The 19,576-nt window shown below is 45.2% G+C and overlaps 1 protein-coding gene across 2 annotated transcripts in view; it reads left to right on the top strand.

Annotated features, from left to right (window-relative positions):
• grm1a (glutamate receptor, metabotropic 1a) overlaps window positions 1-19,576 on the top strand; it is a 79,389-nt gene that overhangs the window by 15,133 nt on the left and 44,680 nt on the right. For both annotated transcript variants that reach the window (XM_062044589.1, XM_062044590.1), the window contains exon 3: window positions 4,647-4,896. In XM_062044589.1, coding sequence (XP_061900573.1) covers window positions 4,647-4,896 — 250 coding nt within the window. The remainder of the gene's footprint in view (window positions 1-4,646; window positions 4,897-19,576) is intronic.

The raw sequence follows: 19,576 nt of genomic DNA on the forward strand, positions 1-19,576 counted from the left end.
TGTTTGTTAAGACAGTCTAAAACAGAAAGGAAATAGTTATTCATATTACATGATTGCAGTGTTTTCCACACATTCATTTATTTGTGGCGGCCCGCCACGAAAGAATTACGTCCGCCACAAACAATTTTTTAAAAAACAAAAACAAAAAATTTTTTTTTTTTTTTTTTGGTCCTGTCCAGCTTCTCAGGCAAATCATATAGTTGATGTAGATGCCCATATAGGCTGTTCAGATTTACTTTACAAAAGAGAAGTGTAGGATACTTCTCTTGTTGCCTTATTTGTATTTGACCACTACTGTTTTCTGTTTATTTGTTACTGACTGTGGCAGGACACCTCTGCCTCTGTTTCACTTCATGTTGCTGGTAAATAATATGGTTGTAGTAGTAGGCTAAAGTTAAATTATTTAGTATGCACTAATTAAAGGGGAAGAGCTTTAAGAGACATTTTAGCTTTTGTATTTTATAAGATATATTTTTTGTAAGAACCACAATTAATAAATATATTTCAGTGAATAACTTATTGTTCAAATCTGTATATAAATATGTACATAAAGTGTTGTAATTATATTGTAAAATGGATGGATGGATGGATGGATGGACGTTTAAAACAAAAATGTTATTATTAATTAGTAAGTATACATTTTTTTAGCCTTTTTAGAGAAAATCATATCATTGTAGTAAATTATGCAAATTACTCGATGATGTCATGATGACCACGCCCATAGCCACGCCCAAAGGCACGCCCCCACCGCCACAGGTATCTTGGCAGTTTATGGGAAACACTGGATTGTGATTAAGGCTGAAACGACGCGTCGACGTAGTCGACGTCATCGACGTCATCGGTTACGTAAATACGTCGATGCCGTTTTTGTGCGTCGATGCGTCGCATATTTACGTCACACTACCGTAATGGCGAAGCGCAAAGCAGACGATCAAATCAGATGATGCGAGCGGTGCGAGCGAGGGGGAAAAAGCACGCCAAAAGTCGTCAAAAGTGTGGGAGTATTTCAGTAAACGGCCTAATAATGTTGTTGTATGCACACTGTGTCGAGCGGAAATGGCCTATCATAGCAGCACAACGGCTATGAACGAACATTTGAAAAGAAAACCATCAACCATCAACTAGTCAATCGTCCGCGTGAGCATACGTTGTCATCATTACACAAAAACATGAATGTGTCATTTGTATCTGCTAGGGGTGTAACGGTACGTGTTTTGTATTGAACCGTTTCGGTACGGGGGTGTACCGAACGAGTTTCTAAGCTAAAGCTAACTTTAGCTGCTAAAGTCTTAACAAGCTGCTTTGCTCCTTCTGCCTCTGTCTCAGCACGCAGCATTGTCCCACCACACAACCATCTGATTGGTACACACAAAGCATTATCAGCCAATCAGCAGTGCGTATTCAGAGCGCATGTAGCCAGCGCTTCAGCGTCGAGCAGATAGGTGTTTAGCAGGTGAGCATCAGGCAGCGGACTCTCCCCAAATGATAATAAACAAACACCTCCCAGACAACTACTAGTAACATCACTATGAGCCCGTTGACCTTCTAGAAACTTAAACTGCAGCTCAGCTCACTCGCAGTCCTGGCTTGAGGTGAAGGCTAATTACCTCTCAGTTCCAGCCACATCGACCCCTTCTGAGCACCTATTTTCAGCTGCTGGGAATATTGTAAACAAGAAAAGAACCAGAGCATGTAGACATGCTAACCTTTCTTCATTACAACTGTTAGACACTCACTGGAATGAGTAGAATTGGTTATTGTGTACTGTGTTGGACTGGATGTTTATTTTGCACATTTTAAAAGCAATACTTAATGTTTACAGTGCTCCAGAATATTTAGATTGGCACTTTTTTGTATTGGATGTTTATCTTTATTTTTGCACATTTTAGCAAATAAACAATACTTTCACTTTTGTTGAAATGTTTACACTGTTGTTACAGAATATTTCGTTTTGCACTTTTTTGTATTGGATGTTTATCTTTATTTTTGCACATTTTAAAGCAAAATAAGCAATACTTTTACTTTTGAAATGCTTATACTATTGCAGAATATTAAGATTTGCACTGGATGCTGACTTTTATATTTGCACATTAAAAAGCAAATAAGCTACATTTAATTTTGTTAAATGTTAAAAGTTTTAAATGTTTACATTGTTACAGAATATTTAGTCATGTTGTTGTCAATGTTGACTGAGTGGCCATACTTCTTTTTTTTTGTAAATAAAAGCCATGCCTTTTGAAAAAACTGGCCTACATTTATTTTTTCATCTTCATTTTGAATAAAAAAATAATCGGTAAAAGGACAAATAATCTATAGATTAATCGAAAAAAATAATCTATAGATTAACTGATTAATCGAAAAAATAATCTATAGATTAATCGATAGAAAAATAATCGTTAGCTGCAGCCTTAATTGTGATATATCTTTCTTGTAACATTATTTCTTATAACCCTTTCCCGTCCCCCCTCTATAATATCTAACATTGTTGCAGGCCAATAAAACCTTAATTAGGGCTAAAAATGTGCCCTGGTTAGACTTTGGACACCCCTGGTCTTTAGTGATCCCTTGTTTATCGCTGTTAATTGGTTCTTAACATGACCGTTATGAATTAATTTCTGCTAAGTGAGAATCAACGATTAGAATCAAATATTTTCATAGCAAGAGCATGCAACCTTGTGAACATTATGATAGCAATCTAGAGATGAAATAACATCATTTTAATCACCTTTACACTCTGTGGAGGTATCCCCCCTCCGGGTTCTTCGGACCACCAAGTACTGACATGACAGCTCCTTTTCAGGGTTTTAGACACTGTTTTATTTTTCAATAATGTCTCTTTGTTGTGCTTTTCAGCAAGTCTTTTTCTGTTCGTCTGTCTCGCTCGTGCTCCACCTCCAACTCCCTTCTCCTCCCCGGCTGTTGCCTTTTAACAGAGCGACAGGTGATTAGGTAAGCAAGCCCAGGTGGGACATCTACGCACCTGTCGCCGATCTCAAAGCCGGTCCTGGCACACCCCGCTTCGCTGCAGGTCCACAGGCCACGGCCCCCTCCACACACTCTTTTAATCCAATATACTAATGCTGCCTGAAGCTGAGCTATTCATTGGCCACGATACTGAAAAGCGTGCTGCCTGGTTTGGTCTCATGTAGTGGCCAATATTAATGTTAATGTTATTAATTTATATTTTTAGTTTATTTAGCCATTTTTATGCTTGAAAATGCTGAATTTAGGACCAAAAAAATGCAGGAATATGCTTTAAAACTATTAATATTCTCCCAAAGAAATCCACAATGTAGCAAGGAATGGTATGGGGAAATTATTGTTTATTTTTTAAATACTCATAATTTTTATTTCATAATGTTTTTTTCACATAGACCGCTTCATTTTAAGAATTTTAAACACTTTGATTTGCAAAAACAGCCAAAAGAATCACAAAAAAACTGTTTCTGAACTCCTTGTTTCCATGCCTGTGTCGTTTTGAGCAGAGTTCTGTGACGATATAAAGTACTGTACCGCAACTTTCATACTGTAGCTGGAATCATGTTCATCCTCTTTAGACAACACAGTAATTGTGACCAAATCAACACAGCCTCTGTTAGTTGCAGCTAAGTAATGCACTCTTTTTTTCCTCAAGACTCAACTTCTTTAAACAGCACAATAATTGTGACGCGATCAACTGGTTTCAGTCAAGTAAGGGACTCCGTTTTGCCTCGAGACTCAAGAATGCTATTTTTAAAACTTTAGTTTGTTGATTGTCATCCTCGACAGCACACTCTTCTTTCAAGCCCACATAAACAACATTACCCGGTCTGCTTACTTTCCTCTACGAAACATTAATCGTCTTCGCCCATCCCTTACCCCACATATTGCTGCCATACTAGTCCATAGCCTGGTCACCTCTCGCCTGGACTACTGCAACTCTCTCCTGTTTGGTCTCCCTCACAAGTCACTTCACAAACTTCAGCTTTTCCAGAACTCTGCAGCCCGGATAATCACCAGAACCCCTTCAATCCAGCACATCACCCCTGTTCTGCAGCAACTCCACTGGCTACCCATCAAACATCGTATCCACTTTAAAATAATTCTCCTCACTTTCAAAGCCATCCATAACCTCTCTCCGTCATATCTCTCTGACCTGCTCCATGTCGCCACGCCCTCACGTTCCCTAAGATCTTCTTCATCCATCCATCTCACTGTCCCCTTATTTAAACTGTCCACCATGGGTGCCCGAGCTTTCAGCCGCTCTGCCCCACATCTTTGGAACTCTTTACCACCAGACCTTCTTAACTTAGACTCAATATCCCTCTTCAAATCAAGACTCAAAACACACCTATTCCTGACTGCTTATTCATTGTAATCATCTTATCTTCTCTATCTTTGTTGTTGTTGTTTTTATTCAATTTGATTTTATTGTTTTGATTTTGTACGGTGTCCTTGAGTGCCTAGAAAGGCGCCTTATAAGTAAAATGTATTATTATTATTATAGGCTCCCGCCCCAAAGCCAACCTTTTTTTTATCCTTTTTTTAATTTTCTGATCTCCTGTTTCGATGCTAGTATCGATTGCACAATTGCTTAAAGACGCAATCAATCAATAATCAATTCAATTAACTGCGTGTAAACTCATACTTTCCCTTGTCTCCCACAGGGAACTATGGCGAGAGTGGGATGGAGGCCTTTAAGGAGCTGGCCTCTCAGGAGGGCTTATGCATCGCCCACTCGGACAAGATCTACAGCAACGCTGGCGAGAAGCAGTTTGATCGCCTTTTGAGGAAGCTCCGCGAGCGCCTGCCCAAAGCCCGCGTGGTGGTGTGCTTCTGCGAAGGCATGACCGTCCGCGGGCTCCTCATGGCCATGCGGCGACTGGAGGTGTACGGGGAGTTCCTCCTGATCGGCAGGTACACTCAATTCCTTTTAATCCATCATTAAGGATCTACGGATGGTAGTAGATTGGATAACAAGCTGTTGAATGCCCCTGTGTTCCTGATGTGCAAGTCTCCAAGGCAACACAGATACCATAGAAATGGAAAGAAATGTTCTCCGGTGATGAATAATTACTGTTTTCATCCAGAGTACAAAAATACCTAAAGTCCATTCTCTCCTCATTTTTATTGTTAGTCCTGTTACTGCAAGAAGGAAGCATGCACACGTTTGCCTGGAAGACTTACAGTTCATTCTTGATGTAGAAGACTTTAATTGCAACATGACACTAAGTGAGACTTATTTATTTGTAGATAGAATTTAGAAAATAGAAATACAGCGGTACCTTGGTTTTTGTTAGGAACCTGTTCCAAAATGTCAGAGGAAAACTGAATCGCGCAAAAACAAAAGCAATTTTTCCTGAAAGAAATAATACATTTTTTCCAAACATGGAAACATATACATTTTGCAGGACTCTTTGTAAAGAAGACGGCAATGAGTGGAGAGGAGAGTGCTACATGGACGCTACCTTTGTACTTCGCTACATTGTCTTTCATGAATTCTCCCTGTCTTTATCATAATGCTGGCAACTTTCTTCAGCCCCAAAGTGGTTATTTTGCAGACACACACAGACTAAGTCACCAACACGTGGGATTCTTTGTTTATGCTTTTGATTCTGCTAAAGCAGGGGTGTCAAAGTCATTTTAGCTCAGGGGCTGCATGGAGGAAAATCTATTCCCAAGTGGGCCGGAATGGTAAAATCATGGCATGATAACTGAAAAATAAAGACAACTTTAGGTTGTTTTCTTTGTTTTACTTTGGCCAAAAATAGAACAAGCACATTATGAAAATGTACAAATCACAAATAATCCTCAGGACAAAACACTTCAAATTTGCTGAAAGTTCTGAGGGAATTGGTGCAGTTTCAAAAACACAATTAGCTTAGACTTCGTATCTACAAAGGATTAAACTTTAAATCACAGTCTTTCTGGGATTGAACAAAAAAACAACATGTAAACTCTTTTAGGTATCAAATACCTCCTTTGTCATGTCCACCTATCAATCCAGAACTAACTCAACAAACCGTAAGAAACGGAGTTAAAAACTATTCAAAAGGGTTAAGTTCACTTTTCTCGTGTTTGACAGAGACATTTTGGGGCAAATGACGATGTGTTCGAAGCAGAAGACATAAAACGGCAGGTTTTAAGGTTCATGTGGGTCGAGAAGGATGAGCCACAGTCACCCTTTACTGTGTACCTCTTGCTTGCTTTGACCGTTTCCTTTCCTAACAGAATTGCTATAATGACATCCAGTGGACACATTTAGAACAGCAGTTTCTTTTGTTAAAAAAAAAAGCAGCTAATTTTTATACTTGACAAACTCATCACGCAGGCCGGATAAAACCTGTTCAGGCCCGCGGGCCGTGCGTTTGACACCCCTGTGCTAAAGGATCTACTGGCAAAAGGACTAGTTTCTTATGTGCAATGTTTGGCTGGACGATAACTGAGACCCCATACGAAAACCGGGGCAATATGATGGCGAACATTTTTGTCGAAAACCAAATCATATGTAATGTGGGGCAAACAAAAACCGGGATACCACTGTACACCCAAACTGGGTTTTAATGCATTACTTTTTCTATAAGTTTTTCTTCTCGAAAATGCTCTCATTGTACCAAACAAAAAAAATGTTTCATGTTGAAATGGTTATTTTTTTGTAAACAACCTTAAATCAACCAATATTTTCAATATTGCCATGTTCATCAGGGCTGAGGCAGCAGCAATGAGCCATGGGAGGAGTGGGTATAGACTCTTCGCTAATAGGCAACTAACTGGTTGGACATGTGGTCGACTTAGGCTTGTTGCATTGTGTTTAAATATTAATTGTTCAGTATATTAAAGGAGGAGTGACACTTATCAGTGTTTCCCATAAACTGGCAAGATACCTGTGGCGGTGGGGGCGTGGCTATGGGCGTGGTCACCATGACATCATCGAGTAATTTGCATAATTTACTACTATGATATGATTTTCTCTAAAAAGGCTAAAAAAATGTATATTTACTAATTAATAATAACAGTTTTGTTTTAAACGTCCATCCATCCATCCATCCATTTTACAATATAATTACAACACTTTATGTACATATTTATATACAGATTTGAAGAATAAGTTATTCACTGAAATATATTTATTAATTGTGGTTCTTACAAAAAATATATCTTATTAAAATATAAAAGCTAAAATGTCTCTTAAAGCTCTGCCCCTTTAATTAGTGCATACTAAATAATTTAACTTTAGCCTACTACTACAACCATATTATTTACCAGCAACATAAAGTGAAACAGAGGCAGAGGTGTCCTGCCACAGTCAGTAACAAATAAACAGAAAACAGTAGTGGTGGTAGATAGACACAAAGCTTCATCAAACATCTGATCCACTGAACAAAGAGCTCCAAAAATCTTGATCCTACACTTCTCTTTTGTAAAGTAAATCTGAACAGCCGATATGGGCATCTACATCAACTATATGATTTGCCTGAGAAGCTTAACAGGACACAAAAAAAACCACAAAAAAAATAATAAAATATTTTTGTTTTTTTGTTTTTGTTGCGGCCTTAATTCTTTCGTGGCGGGCCGCCACAAATAAATGAATGTGTGGGAAACACTGCTTATACAATTTCAGTTAATACTGTACTGCTATAGTATCGACTGGCTTTTTTTTTTATCACACATTTGCTGACCTTTTTACTTGAACAGGTCCACAGTGAGGATAGAAAATAGAAGCGCCTTTATGTTGTGTGTTTTATATTTAATTCATTCCCGCATGTTCAAGTTGCTGGCGGGGGAAGGCACTCATTCTTCTCAGATGCGAAGTATAACTTTTAAATTATCCATTATGAAGACACTCTGGAGTTGTACATTCTTTCCTTTGCTCTTACATCCATAGGTGCTGGGAAAGTAGGTCTATCTGGTTTAGCTTTTTGTGGATGGAAGTCTCCACGCTTCTGGGTCATAGAGAAAGAGAGAGACAAAATGTATGGTACATTCTCTGCAGCATCCAAATAATTGTTTATTGTTGGACGGCTTGGTTATATCTCTGGAGCTTTTGTCAGCAGTAACAGTGGTAATGAAGCAGATACAGAATTATTGCTGATACGAGAAATGAAAATGATTTGGGATGAACATCCTAAAGCAGGCTGCAGGTGAAACAATGGTATGATAAGTGTTTGGAGAGCTTTTGTTTTGGCCGCTGGGCACTAGGCTGTTCTTCAGACGAGGGCCAGGTGTGCCAGGCGCTCGACCCACTTCGTCTGTGACCTGCAGACTCCACTCTGCACCAACGCTTTGCATCAACTCCGCATCAGTGAGTGTCTGTGGGATGTCACTTTAAGTTTTTGGCCATTCTGTAATCCTTCATTCAGAGACTGTCATGCAAAATACATTCCTAATAACAAAAACATCCATGTAAAAACTACTGAAACAAAAACAGTCAAGGCAGAGGTAAACATTTTCATGCTTTCCAATCAAATCAATAGACCACATCATTTCCCCCCCAAGATGAAAATTGTCTCCTATATTTTGGTTAATGAAGTATGGCTGTCATCACAGCAAACATGATATGTATCCCTGTTTTGCTGCTTTGCCTATCAAAAAAATGTCATCACAGTGATGGATTTCAAACAACACAGGGAAACAATGTGTGCATGTGAGATGTCTCTGTCTCGGGTTCCTCTTGGACCACCAGGGAAGGCACAACACTCTCGGATGTGGTTTTTACAATTGTTTTAATTCTTTTCTCACACCAGTCTCTCTTGGCTTTTCAGCTCTTCTTTCGCACAATGTCTCTCCTTTGGCTTTTCAGCCCTCTCCTCCTGTGCTCGCTCCTGCTTTCCAGCTCCGTTCCCCCCTCATGGTCTCTGACGCTGGTGATTAGATAACTCGTTCCAGCTGAGCCATCCACTCACCTGTCTGCTGCTTCATGGCCGGCCCCCGCACACCACCCCGCCCGCAGGGAACGCGCGAACCACGCCCCTCTCCACATGCCTCCACCGCCAAATTTAGGCCGGGCAGTCGTCCGGCCGCGCCCACTCCCCCCCCCACCGCGGGGCGAGAGAGGAAGTCCGCCACGGCCATCTGTGCGCCCGGCCTGTGGACCATCCGGAAGTTGTAGGGCTGTAATGCCAGATACCACCGGGTGATCCGCGCGTTGGCGTCCTTCATGCGGTGGAGCCACTGGAGCGGTTTGTGGTCCGAGCAGAGACTGAAGGCACGCCCCAACAGGTAGTAGCGGAGGGCCCCGACCGCCCACCGGATGGCAAGGCACTCCCTCTCCACCGTGCTGTACCTTGCCTCCCGGTTCGAGAGTTTCCGGCTGATGTACAGCACGGGGCGGTCGACGCCCCCCACCTGCTGAGACAGCACTGCCCCCAGTCCCCGGCCCGACGCGTCCGCCTGCAGACAGAAAGGGATGTCAAAATTAGGCATGTGCAGCACCGGCTCCTCGCAGAGTGCTGTTTTTACCTTCTCAAAACCCCGCTGGCACTGCTTCGTCCACTGGACCAGTTCTGGAGCACCCTTTCGGGTGAGGTCAGTCAGCGGGCCGGTCCAGTCCGCGAACCGGGGAATGAACCGGCGGTAATAGCCCGCCAGTCCCAAAAACTGCCTCACCTCTTTTTTTGTCTTGGGGGGTGGACAGGCCGCGATCGCCGCTGTTTTGTCCACTTGCGGCCGCACCTGTCCCCCTCCCAAGTGGTACCCCAGATACTGTACCTCCCTCCGGCCAACCGCACACTTTGCCGGGTTGGCGGTGAGCCCCGCCCGCCTCAGGGACTCGAGCACCGCCCCCACCCGCCGCATGTGTTGTTCCCAGCTGCTACTCTGGATGATGACATCATCCAGGTAGGCAGCCGCGTATGCAGCGTGGGGTCGTAGCACGCGGTCCATGAGACGCTGGAACGTGGCGGGCGCACCGAACAAGCCAAACAGAAGTGTCACAAATTGGTACAAACCGTCCGGAGTTGAAAAGGCCGTTTTTTCTCGGGACTCTGGTGACAAGGGAATCTGCCAGTAGCCCTTGGTCAAATCCAGTGTCGTGAAAAAATTAGCAGTGCCCAGCCGATCCAGGAGCTCGTCGACCCGAGGCATTGGGTACGCGTCAAACCGTGATTGTTCATTCACCCTGCGGTAATCCACACAGAACCGCACAGTCCCATCCTTCTTCCCAACCAGAACAATAGGACTGCACCACGCGCTGTGGGATTCTTCTATCACCCCCAACTCAAGCCTGGTTTTTAATTCCTCCCGAACTATTTTGCGCTTGTGTTCGGGAAGCCGATGTGGCCGAGACCGCACCGTAACCCCCGGGCTAGTCTCAATATGATGGCGGATGAGACTCGTGCGACCGGGCCGCGAGGAGAACACATCAGAGTAGCGCCGCTGTAACTCAGCAACCTCCGCTCTCTGTGCCAATGTGAGCTGGTCATCACAGGACAGCTGAGGGGCCGGGCCAGAGCGCGGGATCTCCGGCCCCAACTCCTCCTCTTCCCTCACCACTGTCACCATGGAAACAGGCTCCGCCTCTCCCCATGCCTTCAGCAGGTTCAGATGGTAGATCTGAGTGTCTCCGCGTCGGTCCGAGCGCCGAACCTCATAATCGACATCACCCACTTGCCGTGCGACCTCAAAGGACCCCTGCCACTTTGCAGGTAATTTGGAGCTTGAGGTTGGAAGCAATACAAGCACTTTTTCTCCCGGTGTGAATTTGCGTAGTTGGGTCCCCCTGTTATACGTGCGCCGCTGACGCTCTTGGGCACGGAGCAAATTCTCACGTGACAAGTGCCCCACCTTGTGGAGTTTTGCTCGCATGTCCATGACGTACTGAATTTCATTTTTGTTGGAGCTTGGACCCTCCTCCCATCTTTCTTTAATGACGTCCAGCACTCCGCGAGGCCTCCGGCCGTACAATAACTCGAAAGGTGCAAAACCAACTGAGGCCTGGGGTACCTCCCGCATCGCAAACATTAAGGGGTCCAACCATTTATCCCAATTCTGTTTGTCCTCGTGCATAAATTTACGGATCATTGTTTTCAGCGTTTTGTTTAATCTCTCCACCAGCCCATCCGTTTGTGGATGATACACGCTGGTGCGGATCGCTTTAATTCCCAGTAAACCGTAAAGTTCCTTTATCGTGCGCAACATAAAGGATGTGCCCTGGTCAGTCAGAATCTCTTTCGGGATTCCAACTCGGGAGATGACCTGAAACAGTGCTTGCGCAACACTCTTGGCATAGATAGAGCGCAAGGGCACTGCTTCGGGATAGCGCGTTGCGTAATCCACCAGGACTAACACAAAGCGGTATCCCCGTGTGCTCGGGTGAAATGGTCCGATGAGGTCCATCCCAATTCTCTCGAACGGGACCTCCATGAGCGGTAATGGGCGCAAGGGCGCCTTTGGGGTGGCCGCCGGGTTCACCAGCTGGCAGTCCGGGCAGACGTGCGCCGTTGGTGCGCGGCCTGGCCAATAGAATCGGACCATGACCCGATTGAGTGTTTTCTCATACCCTAAGTGGCCAGCCATAGGATTAAAATGCGCCGCCTGAAAAACCATTTCCCGGCGGCGTTTTGGCACCAACAACTGGGTGTGTTCCTCCCCGGTTTGCGTGTCACGGCCCACTCGGTATAATCTATCCCGAATAATTGAAAAATGGGGGAAAATGGGCGCACCAGCTGACCGTCAATATAATCCACCTGGTCCCAAGCCTCGCGCAAGGTTTCATCACGGGACTGCTCGAGGGGAAAATCCTCAGTAGGTTGCCACCGGGGGGCCGGGGGGGCCTCACGCGAAGCCTCCGCCGGTTCCCGCTCGGCCGTACCGGATGAAGCCGTGTCGCCGCTGACAACTGCGCGGATACTCCCCTCTCCTACTGTCCGTGAACGCACCCCCACGCATTGTGTCACCAAATGGTTGAATCCCGGCCAATTCGTCCCTAGAATTACGGGGTGCGTAAGGTGCCTGCTTACGGCAACCTTGACATTATGCTTTTGATTATTATATAACATTTCCACTGGCACCATAGGGTACTCGTGCACATCCCCATGAATACACCTAATTTTCCCCGTGTCGCCTGCCTTAACGCCCCGGGTCGAACCAGGTTTTGGTGGATCATGGTCTGTTTGCAGCCCGAATCCACCATCGCCCGATATGTACCCCCTTGTACCCTTACCGGGACACAGTACGTCCCCCCGATCGGGGGCGGGTGCTGGAGGCCCGACAACCCGCATCACCTGCCCCAACCCAATTATGGAGCACTCCCGGCGCACGTGCCCGGGCCGTCCGCACCTCCAGCACACCGGCCCTGGTGTTTGAGGTGCCATCTGCGAGGGAAGCCCTTTCTCCGCAGCGCCGGTACCCTGGAATTCACAAATCGGAAAGATATTATACCCCCGTGTGTCCCCCCTTGTGTGTCTCTGGGTCCGTGTGTATGGGTGTTCTTTTTGCATGCCCGCTGGGGGAACCTGTTTGCGGGCTATGGGTGGCTCCGCCGGGCGTGGTCGCCGCTCCAGAGGCGCCCCCTCCACCCCCCCCATAGCGGGGCGAGTCGCCGGCGGGGTGATGGGGTGGGCCCCTCGGCCGTCTTGGTTTCCGCCTCCCGCTGGACCGCCAGGTGTTCCTCCGCCAATTTCACCGCTGCTTTGACGTCCGGGGGGCTGTGGTACCTTACCCACGCGGAGGTCCTGGCCGGGATGGCCTCCACAAACCGCTCCAGGACGATGGCCTCCAGCATTTTTTTATCCAACCCGTTAGGCTGGAGCCAACGGGTTGCTGCGTCTCTCAGTTGGAATGCCAGCACGAATGGCCGGTCCACTGGTCCCAACTTCATGGCCCGGAACTTTCGCCGATGGTCTTCGGGGCTGCTGCCGACCCGGTCCAGTATGGCGTGGCGCAAGTTTGAATACTGCATGTGAGCGGCCGCCGGGAGACTCAACGCCGCCCGCTGCGCCTCCCCCACCAGGAGCGGCAGCAGCTTCGCGCTCCATTCCTCCTCCGGCCACTTGCATGATGTCGCCGTGGCCTCGAAGACATCGAGGAATGTCTGGGGGTCCTCCCCCTCCACCATGCGCTTCATGGAGGACATCCCTCCCGCCGCCTCTGCTCTGTCCATTAGCGCCTGCAGCACCTGTGTCTGCTGCCGGCTTGCCGTCGACACTTCAGCCAGCACTTGGCCCAGTGCCTCCAGCGGGGATGTTGTCGACATACCTTCTGTGGTCCGCCTTGTTGGGTGCCACTGTGAGATGTCTCTGTCTCGGGTTCCTCTTGGACCACCAGGGAAGGCACAACACTCTCGGATGTGGTTTTTACAATTGTTTTAATTCTTTTCTCACACCAGTCTCTCTTGGCTTTTCAGCTCTTCTTTCGCACAATGTCTCTCCTTTGGCTTTTCAGCCCTCTCCTCCTGTGCTCGCTCCTGCTTTCCAGCTCCGCTCCCCCCTCATGGTCTCTGACGCTGCTAATAAAGGAACAGGTGATTAGATAACTCGTTCCAGCTGAGCCATCCACTCACCTGTCTGCTGCTTCATGGCCGGCCCCCGCACACACCCCTCCCGCAGGGAACGCGCGAACCACGCCCCTCTCCACAGTGCAACACTGATGCTGAATGATGGCTGAATTCAGTGGCTACGGCTATTTCAAAATTGGGAGCAACACGCAAACATATATCTCCAGGGAGATAGACGCTTTTATTGGAAACGTTCCATTACAACATATCATGTCTAGGATTTTTCCCTACTGTTGCACATCTTAGAGCTAAGCATATCTACAAACTTGCTTTTTAAACCAGAATTTGCATTGTTAAAATACCTGGAAATGCTTGCATCAGATATGATACAATCACCAATAAATCTTTAAATGTGGATACAAACATATGTGTCATTGTTATTAGAATACTATCTCTATCCACAACTGCATTATAGCACATTGAAAGCTTTGCGCTCTTGAATTCCTGTAGCCAGGGAGATACAGCATGTTTATTCATCTGCACGCTAATTTGCCCAGTGCACGCCAAAGTGTGTGGGGTGTTGTTACCAATAGCTTCATAAAAAAATAACCTGACAACAATGCAAGCACGCTGAAAAGGAACCTTTTATACCTCCACAAACATCCATTTGGTTGGGTGTATAGAAGTGAAGATGATTGATGTTGTATGGGCCTATTCTGAATTAGTTTCTTTTAATGAGCTGTGGCGGGATCAGTTTTCCATATTTATCCAATAGGGTTTTGGAAGTGTGTTGGCCAAAATCTAAGTTTGACGTTGTAATTTAGACAATTAAGAAGTCATTTTAGGGCAGCACGGTGGCAGAGGGGTTAGTGCGTCTGCCTCACAATACGAAGGTCCTGAGTAGTTGTGAGTTCAATCACGGCCTTGGGATCTTTCTGTGTGGAGTTTGCATGTTCTCCCCGTGACTGCGTGGGTTCCCTCCGGGTACTCCGGCTTTCTCCCACCTCCAAAGACATGCACCTGGGGATAGGTTGATTGGCAACACTAAATTGGCCCTAGTGTGTGAATGTGAGTGTAAATGTTGTATGTCTATCTGTGTTGGCCCTGCGATGAGGTGGCGACTTGTCCAGGGTGTACCCCGCCTTCCGCCCGATTGTAGCTGAGATAGGCTCCAGCGCCCCCCGCGACCCCGAAGGGAATAAGCGGTAGAAAATGGATGGATGGAAGAAGTCATTTTATAAAGCCTGACTGGTAACACAGCATTTTGTGTGTCTGTAGCTTGAATGCTAATGAGCTGTGTTTGTCTACGCCTGTCTCCAACCGAGTGATTTGTGTCCAAGAAGTGCTATTGGGCACTTTATCCACTTTTTACATACAATATCAGCAACAGCGTCTTATGCAGTGGACTAACGTAGTTCTGACAAACTAAATAGGTCCAAGACAAAAATCCACTGCAGAGGATGCTGGTTCTCAGGATATACACTGTAACTCTGCACTAAACCAAGGAAATAGACGCCATACATCCCAGACAACACCGTAACATTGAGGAGTAGGACAGGAGGAACTAAACATGAGCAACTTTAGCATAGCTAAGTGAGCTACAGTGCTAACATTACACTCATATTTAACAACATTATGCAAGGTTAGCATTCCCTGTGGTGTAATGGTGTACCTTTCATGGCACAGAGCATGATAGAAGGGTATCTGGCATAAAAAGTAAGCCAAAACCATTCATGCCATAACTCGCTGTAGTGACATAACAGAAAAAGATAATGCCAGGTTAGTGTTGTCCCGATACCAATATTTTGGTACCGGTACCAAAATGTATTTCGGTACTTTTGTAAATAAAGGGGACCACAAAAATGTCATTATTGGCTTTATTTTAACAAAAAATCTTACTGTACATTAAACATATGTTTCTTATTGCAAGTTTGTCCTTAAATAAAATAGTGAACAAACAAGACAACTTGTCTTTTATTAGTGAGTAAGCAAACAAAGGCTCCTAATATAGCTGCTGAAATATGCAGTAACATATTGTCATTTATCATTCTATTATTTTGTCAAAATTATTAAGGACAAGTGGTAGAAAATGAATTATTAATCTACCACTAATTAACATTTACTGTTAATATCTGCTTACTTTCTCTCTTAACATGTTCTATCTACACTTCTGTTAAAATGTAATAATCACGTATTCTTCTGTTTGATACTTTATATTAGTTTTGGATGACACCACAAATTTGGGTATCAATCCGATGCCAAGTCGTTACAGGATCAGACATTGGCCATATTCAAAGTCCTCATTTGTCCAAGGACATATTTCCTGAGTTTATAAACATAATATAGAGTAAAAAAAAAACGAAATAGGATTTTGTGCACGGTGGCAGAGGGGTTAGTGCGTCTGCCTCACAATACGAAGGTCCTGAGTTGTCGTGAGTTCAATCCCGGCCTCGGGATCTTTCTGTGTGGAGTTTGCATGTCTTCCCCGTGACTGCGTGGGTTCCCTCCGGGTACTCCGGCTTCCTCCCACCTCCAAAAACATGCACCTGGGGATAGGTTGATTGGCAACACTAAATTGGCCCGAGTGTGTGAATGTGAGTGTGAATGTTGTCTGTATCTGTGTTGGCCCTGCGATGAGGTGGCGACTTGTCCAGGGTGTACCCCGCCTTCCGCCCGATTGTAGCTGAGATAGGCTCCAGCGCCCCCGCGACCCCGAAGGGAAAAAGCGTTAGAAAATGGATGGATGGATTTTGTGATGCTAAAAAATATCGATGTAATCATAGTAGTATCGACTAGATACCTCCTGTACTTGGTATCATTACAGTAGATGTTAGGTGTAGATCCACCAATGGCGTTTGTTTATATTGTAGCGTCCCGGAAGAGTTGGTGCTGCAGAGAATTCTGGGAATTTGGTTTGTAGTGATTATGTTGTGTTGCGGTGCAAATATTCTCCCAAAATGTGTTTGTCATTGTTGTTTAGTATGGTTTCACTATATGGCACATGTTTATGACAGTGTTGGCGTTGTTCATACGGCCACCCTTAGTGTGACATGTATGGCTGTTGAGTAAGTATGCGCTGTATTGACTTGTATGTAGTGTGTTCAATGGTAAGATGTTTGTGCTTGATGGTTAATTAGTTGACTAAGTTATATCTCGTCTTGACTTTGTTAGCTATAGACCGTTTTATGATACCAACGTTGTGATTATGTCCTACAGGGTTGATGCTTGACATCAATGTACTATATTTGTCACCATGGAGACTAGGATTAGTGATCTAGAAATAGTTACACTGCTGGCTGCGGACATACATTAGCTGCTAGCTAGCTAGCCATGTCTTAAAGCACCTCTTCTTGAGGGTGTTTCAGTTTTATATCTTCACCTTTGTCTTTAGTTATTAAGCTAAAATTCATCCGCTCACCCTTTTCGGTCTACGCTTGTAAGTACTCCGTGATTGTGCACTGCCGACATGCTCGTCTGCACGACACGCCGTGACGACGACAACGGGTGGGAGACCGGTACATTTTAGAAGCGGTGTAGTACCGAATATGATTCATTAGTATCGCGGTACTATACTATTATCGGTATACCGTACAACTCTATGCCAGGTATTAATTTGAGATGTGTAGTAAAGCCTGTTTTGTTTTGTTTTTGTATTTTTCCAAAGCTGCCCCTCCATGAAGTGGTGGGTGCATACACAGCGTGGGTTATTTATCTGTGTTCCAGTTTGGGTCTCCACTGTGAGTTTAGGCAACCTTGTCTTAAGGTGTCCTCATAGCTACCAGAAGGTGCATGAACAACAAAACTATCATGTGACGTAATATCTGAGCTTGGATATCTGTTTTAAAAAAAAAAAAATCCAACAAATATCCCAGTGTGCTGCTAATGTGTGATGTACTCGTCCTCCTGCATACATTGGCTATTTTAAATTTTCATTTCCACCTACTCAATTAGCTCAGGACATTGGCAAGCGATACAAGCCTTTCTCTCTCTCTCTCTCTCTCTCACTCTCTCTCTCTCTCTCTCTCTCTCTCTCTCTCTCTCTCTCTCTCTCTCTCTCTCTCTCTCTCTCTCTCTCTCTCTCTCTCCTCTAGTTGTTGCACCTCCAAGAAAATGGATAAGCATCTACTATGCCGTATTTTGTTATCATTGCTCTTTCCTGCTTTGTACCTCCAGCGCCTGCTCCTCAAGGCTTTCTCCTGAGTGGCAGTGTGGACTGAACCCATTCGCCTACCCGCTAGCCTTTCCCCCTCTGCCTCAAATGCTGCTTGAAGGCTGTTATTACTAAACATAATTTGCATAAGCTGCTTTTCCGCATGTAACACTAATTTCTCTCCCTGTCTTGTGAGCAAACGTGCAACCTGTATCGCATTTCTAGCGGTTCCTCTTCTTGTTGTTGACAAAAGAATGTGGATTCTGTACCTTTTGTAGAGGTTTGACACTGCACACCATTGGCAGGGCATAAGTGCCATTTTAGACTACACTCTGGGGTGCGACAGAAGCTGTGAACCCATATTGTGTGCTGCATGTATTTGGCTGTCCTATTTCATTTCCTCTAAAGGAGGAGCACTCGCGTTTTACTCCTGAGCTTGAATAAATGAAAGGTTGAGGGACGTTGTAGCATGACTCATTTAGCTGCCTCTTTCGCTGCCATCTCCTAGGCTTTCATCTCCTCGCCCATCTCAGGAAGCAGCGCGCATAGGATGTGGAATTGTGCCCATTGACTTTGTGGAAGCAATTTGGCAAATAGCAGAGCATGTGCAAATACAGACTTTATCTCCTTGCAATTACACCAAAATAGATCCTTCCCAGGCCTTGGTGCTTGCCATGAACATGCTGCTTTAAAACATCTACAAATTGATGGTACCTGTTTAGATAGCAACATGAAATCAATCTGAGATCATAAATACAAAATGTTCGGCCTTTACTGAGCTAGTATATCAGAACTGGCTCTCTCAACTGCTCTCAGCCGAAATACATTTTTAGTGAAGTCTAGTTTTAGACATTTCACTTATATATCTGCTAGGCCAGGGGTCGGCAACCCGCGGCTCCGGAGCCGCATGCGGCTCTTTGACCACTCTGATGCGGCTCAGCTGCATACTTGCCGACCCTCCAGGTTTTCCAACGACCCCCCGATTTTCCCAGGAGACATCCTCTCCTAGAAATCTCCCAGGGTAAATATTATCCTATTTTCACTCTAATTACTTAATCAAGGGCGTGCCCTAATGGCACTGCATTAATTGTCCTCTATAGCATTTACAAACAGCGTGCCAGCCCGGCCACATGTTATATGTTGCTTTTACTTGCACACGTAGGCGACAGCAAGGCGTACTTGTTCAACAGCCACACAGCGTGCACTAACGGTGACCGTGTAAGTTAAAGTTAAAACGTTATCTTTAACACTGTTACGTTACAAATATGCGCCACACTGTGAACCCACGCCAAAAAAGAATGACAAAAACATTTCTGGAGAACATCCGCACCGTAACACAACACAACAAATACCCAGAATCCCATGCAGCCCTAACTCTTCCGGTCTACATTATACACCCCCGCTACCACCAAACCCCCCCACACATCAACCCCCCCCCCCCCCCCCCCTCTCCGTGCGTCGGCTGAGCGGAACAGTTAGTGCTGCATGGGATTCTGGGTATTTGTTGTGTTGTGTTTATGTTGTGTTACAGTGCAGATGTTCTCCAGAAATGTGTTTGTCATTCTTTTTTGGTGTGGGTTCAAAGTGTGGTGCATATTTGTAACGTAACAGTGTTAAAGTTGTTTTTGTACGACTACCGTCAGTGTAAGCTGTGTGGCTGTTGAACAAGTATGCCTTGCTGGCACTTACGTGTTTAAGCAAAAGCTACATTCAACATGTGGCCAAGCAGGTACGCTGTTTGGGCAGGCTGTAGAGGGCGCTAAAAGCAGTGCCAACACGTCCTGAAATTTGTGAGTCTCTCGGAAAATTGAGAGGATTGGCAAGAAAGACGCTATCAAGCGCCATTCAATTAAAAGCCGCGGGCCGCACTAACATTAAATTTCCTTATTAAGATGCGTGCCGGTGCGTGTGTCAGAGACCCCTGGTTAACATAGCGCAAAGCAATTTAAGCTTTGTATGCGGTGTTTTTCATTTTAAATTTTAAAAATTTTTTTGTGGCTCCCATTGTTTTCTTT

Source organism: Entelurus aequoreus, linkage group LG04 (assembly GCF_033978785.1).
Source record: "Entelurus aequoreus isolate RoL-2023_Sb linkage group LG04, RoL_Eaeq_v1.1, whole genome shotgun sequence".
Lineage (NCBI taxonomy): Eukaryota > Metazoa > Chordata > Actinopteri > Syngnathiformes > Syngnathidae > Entelurus > Entelurus aequoreus.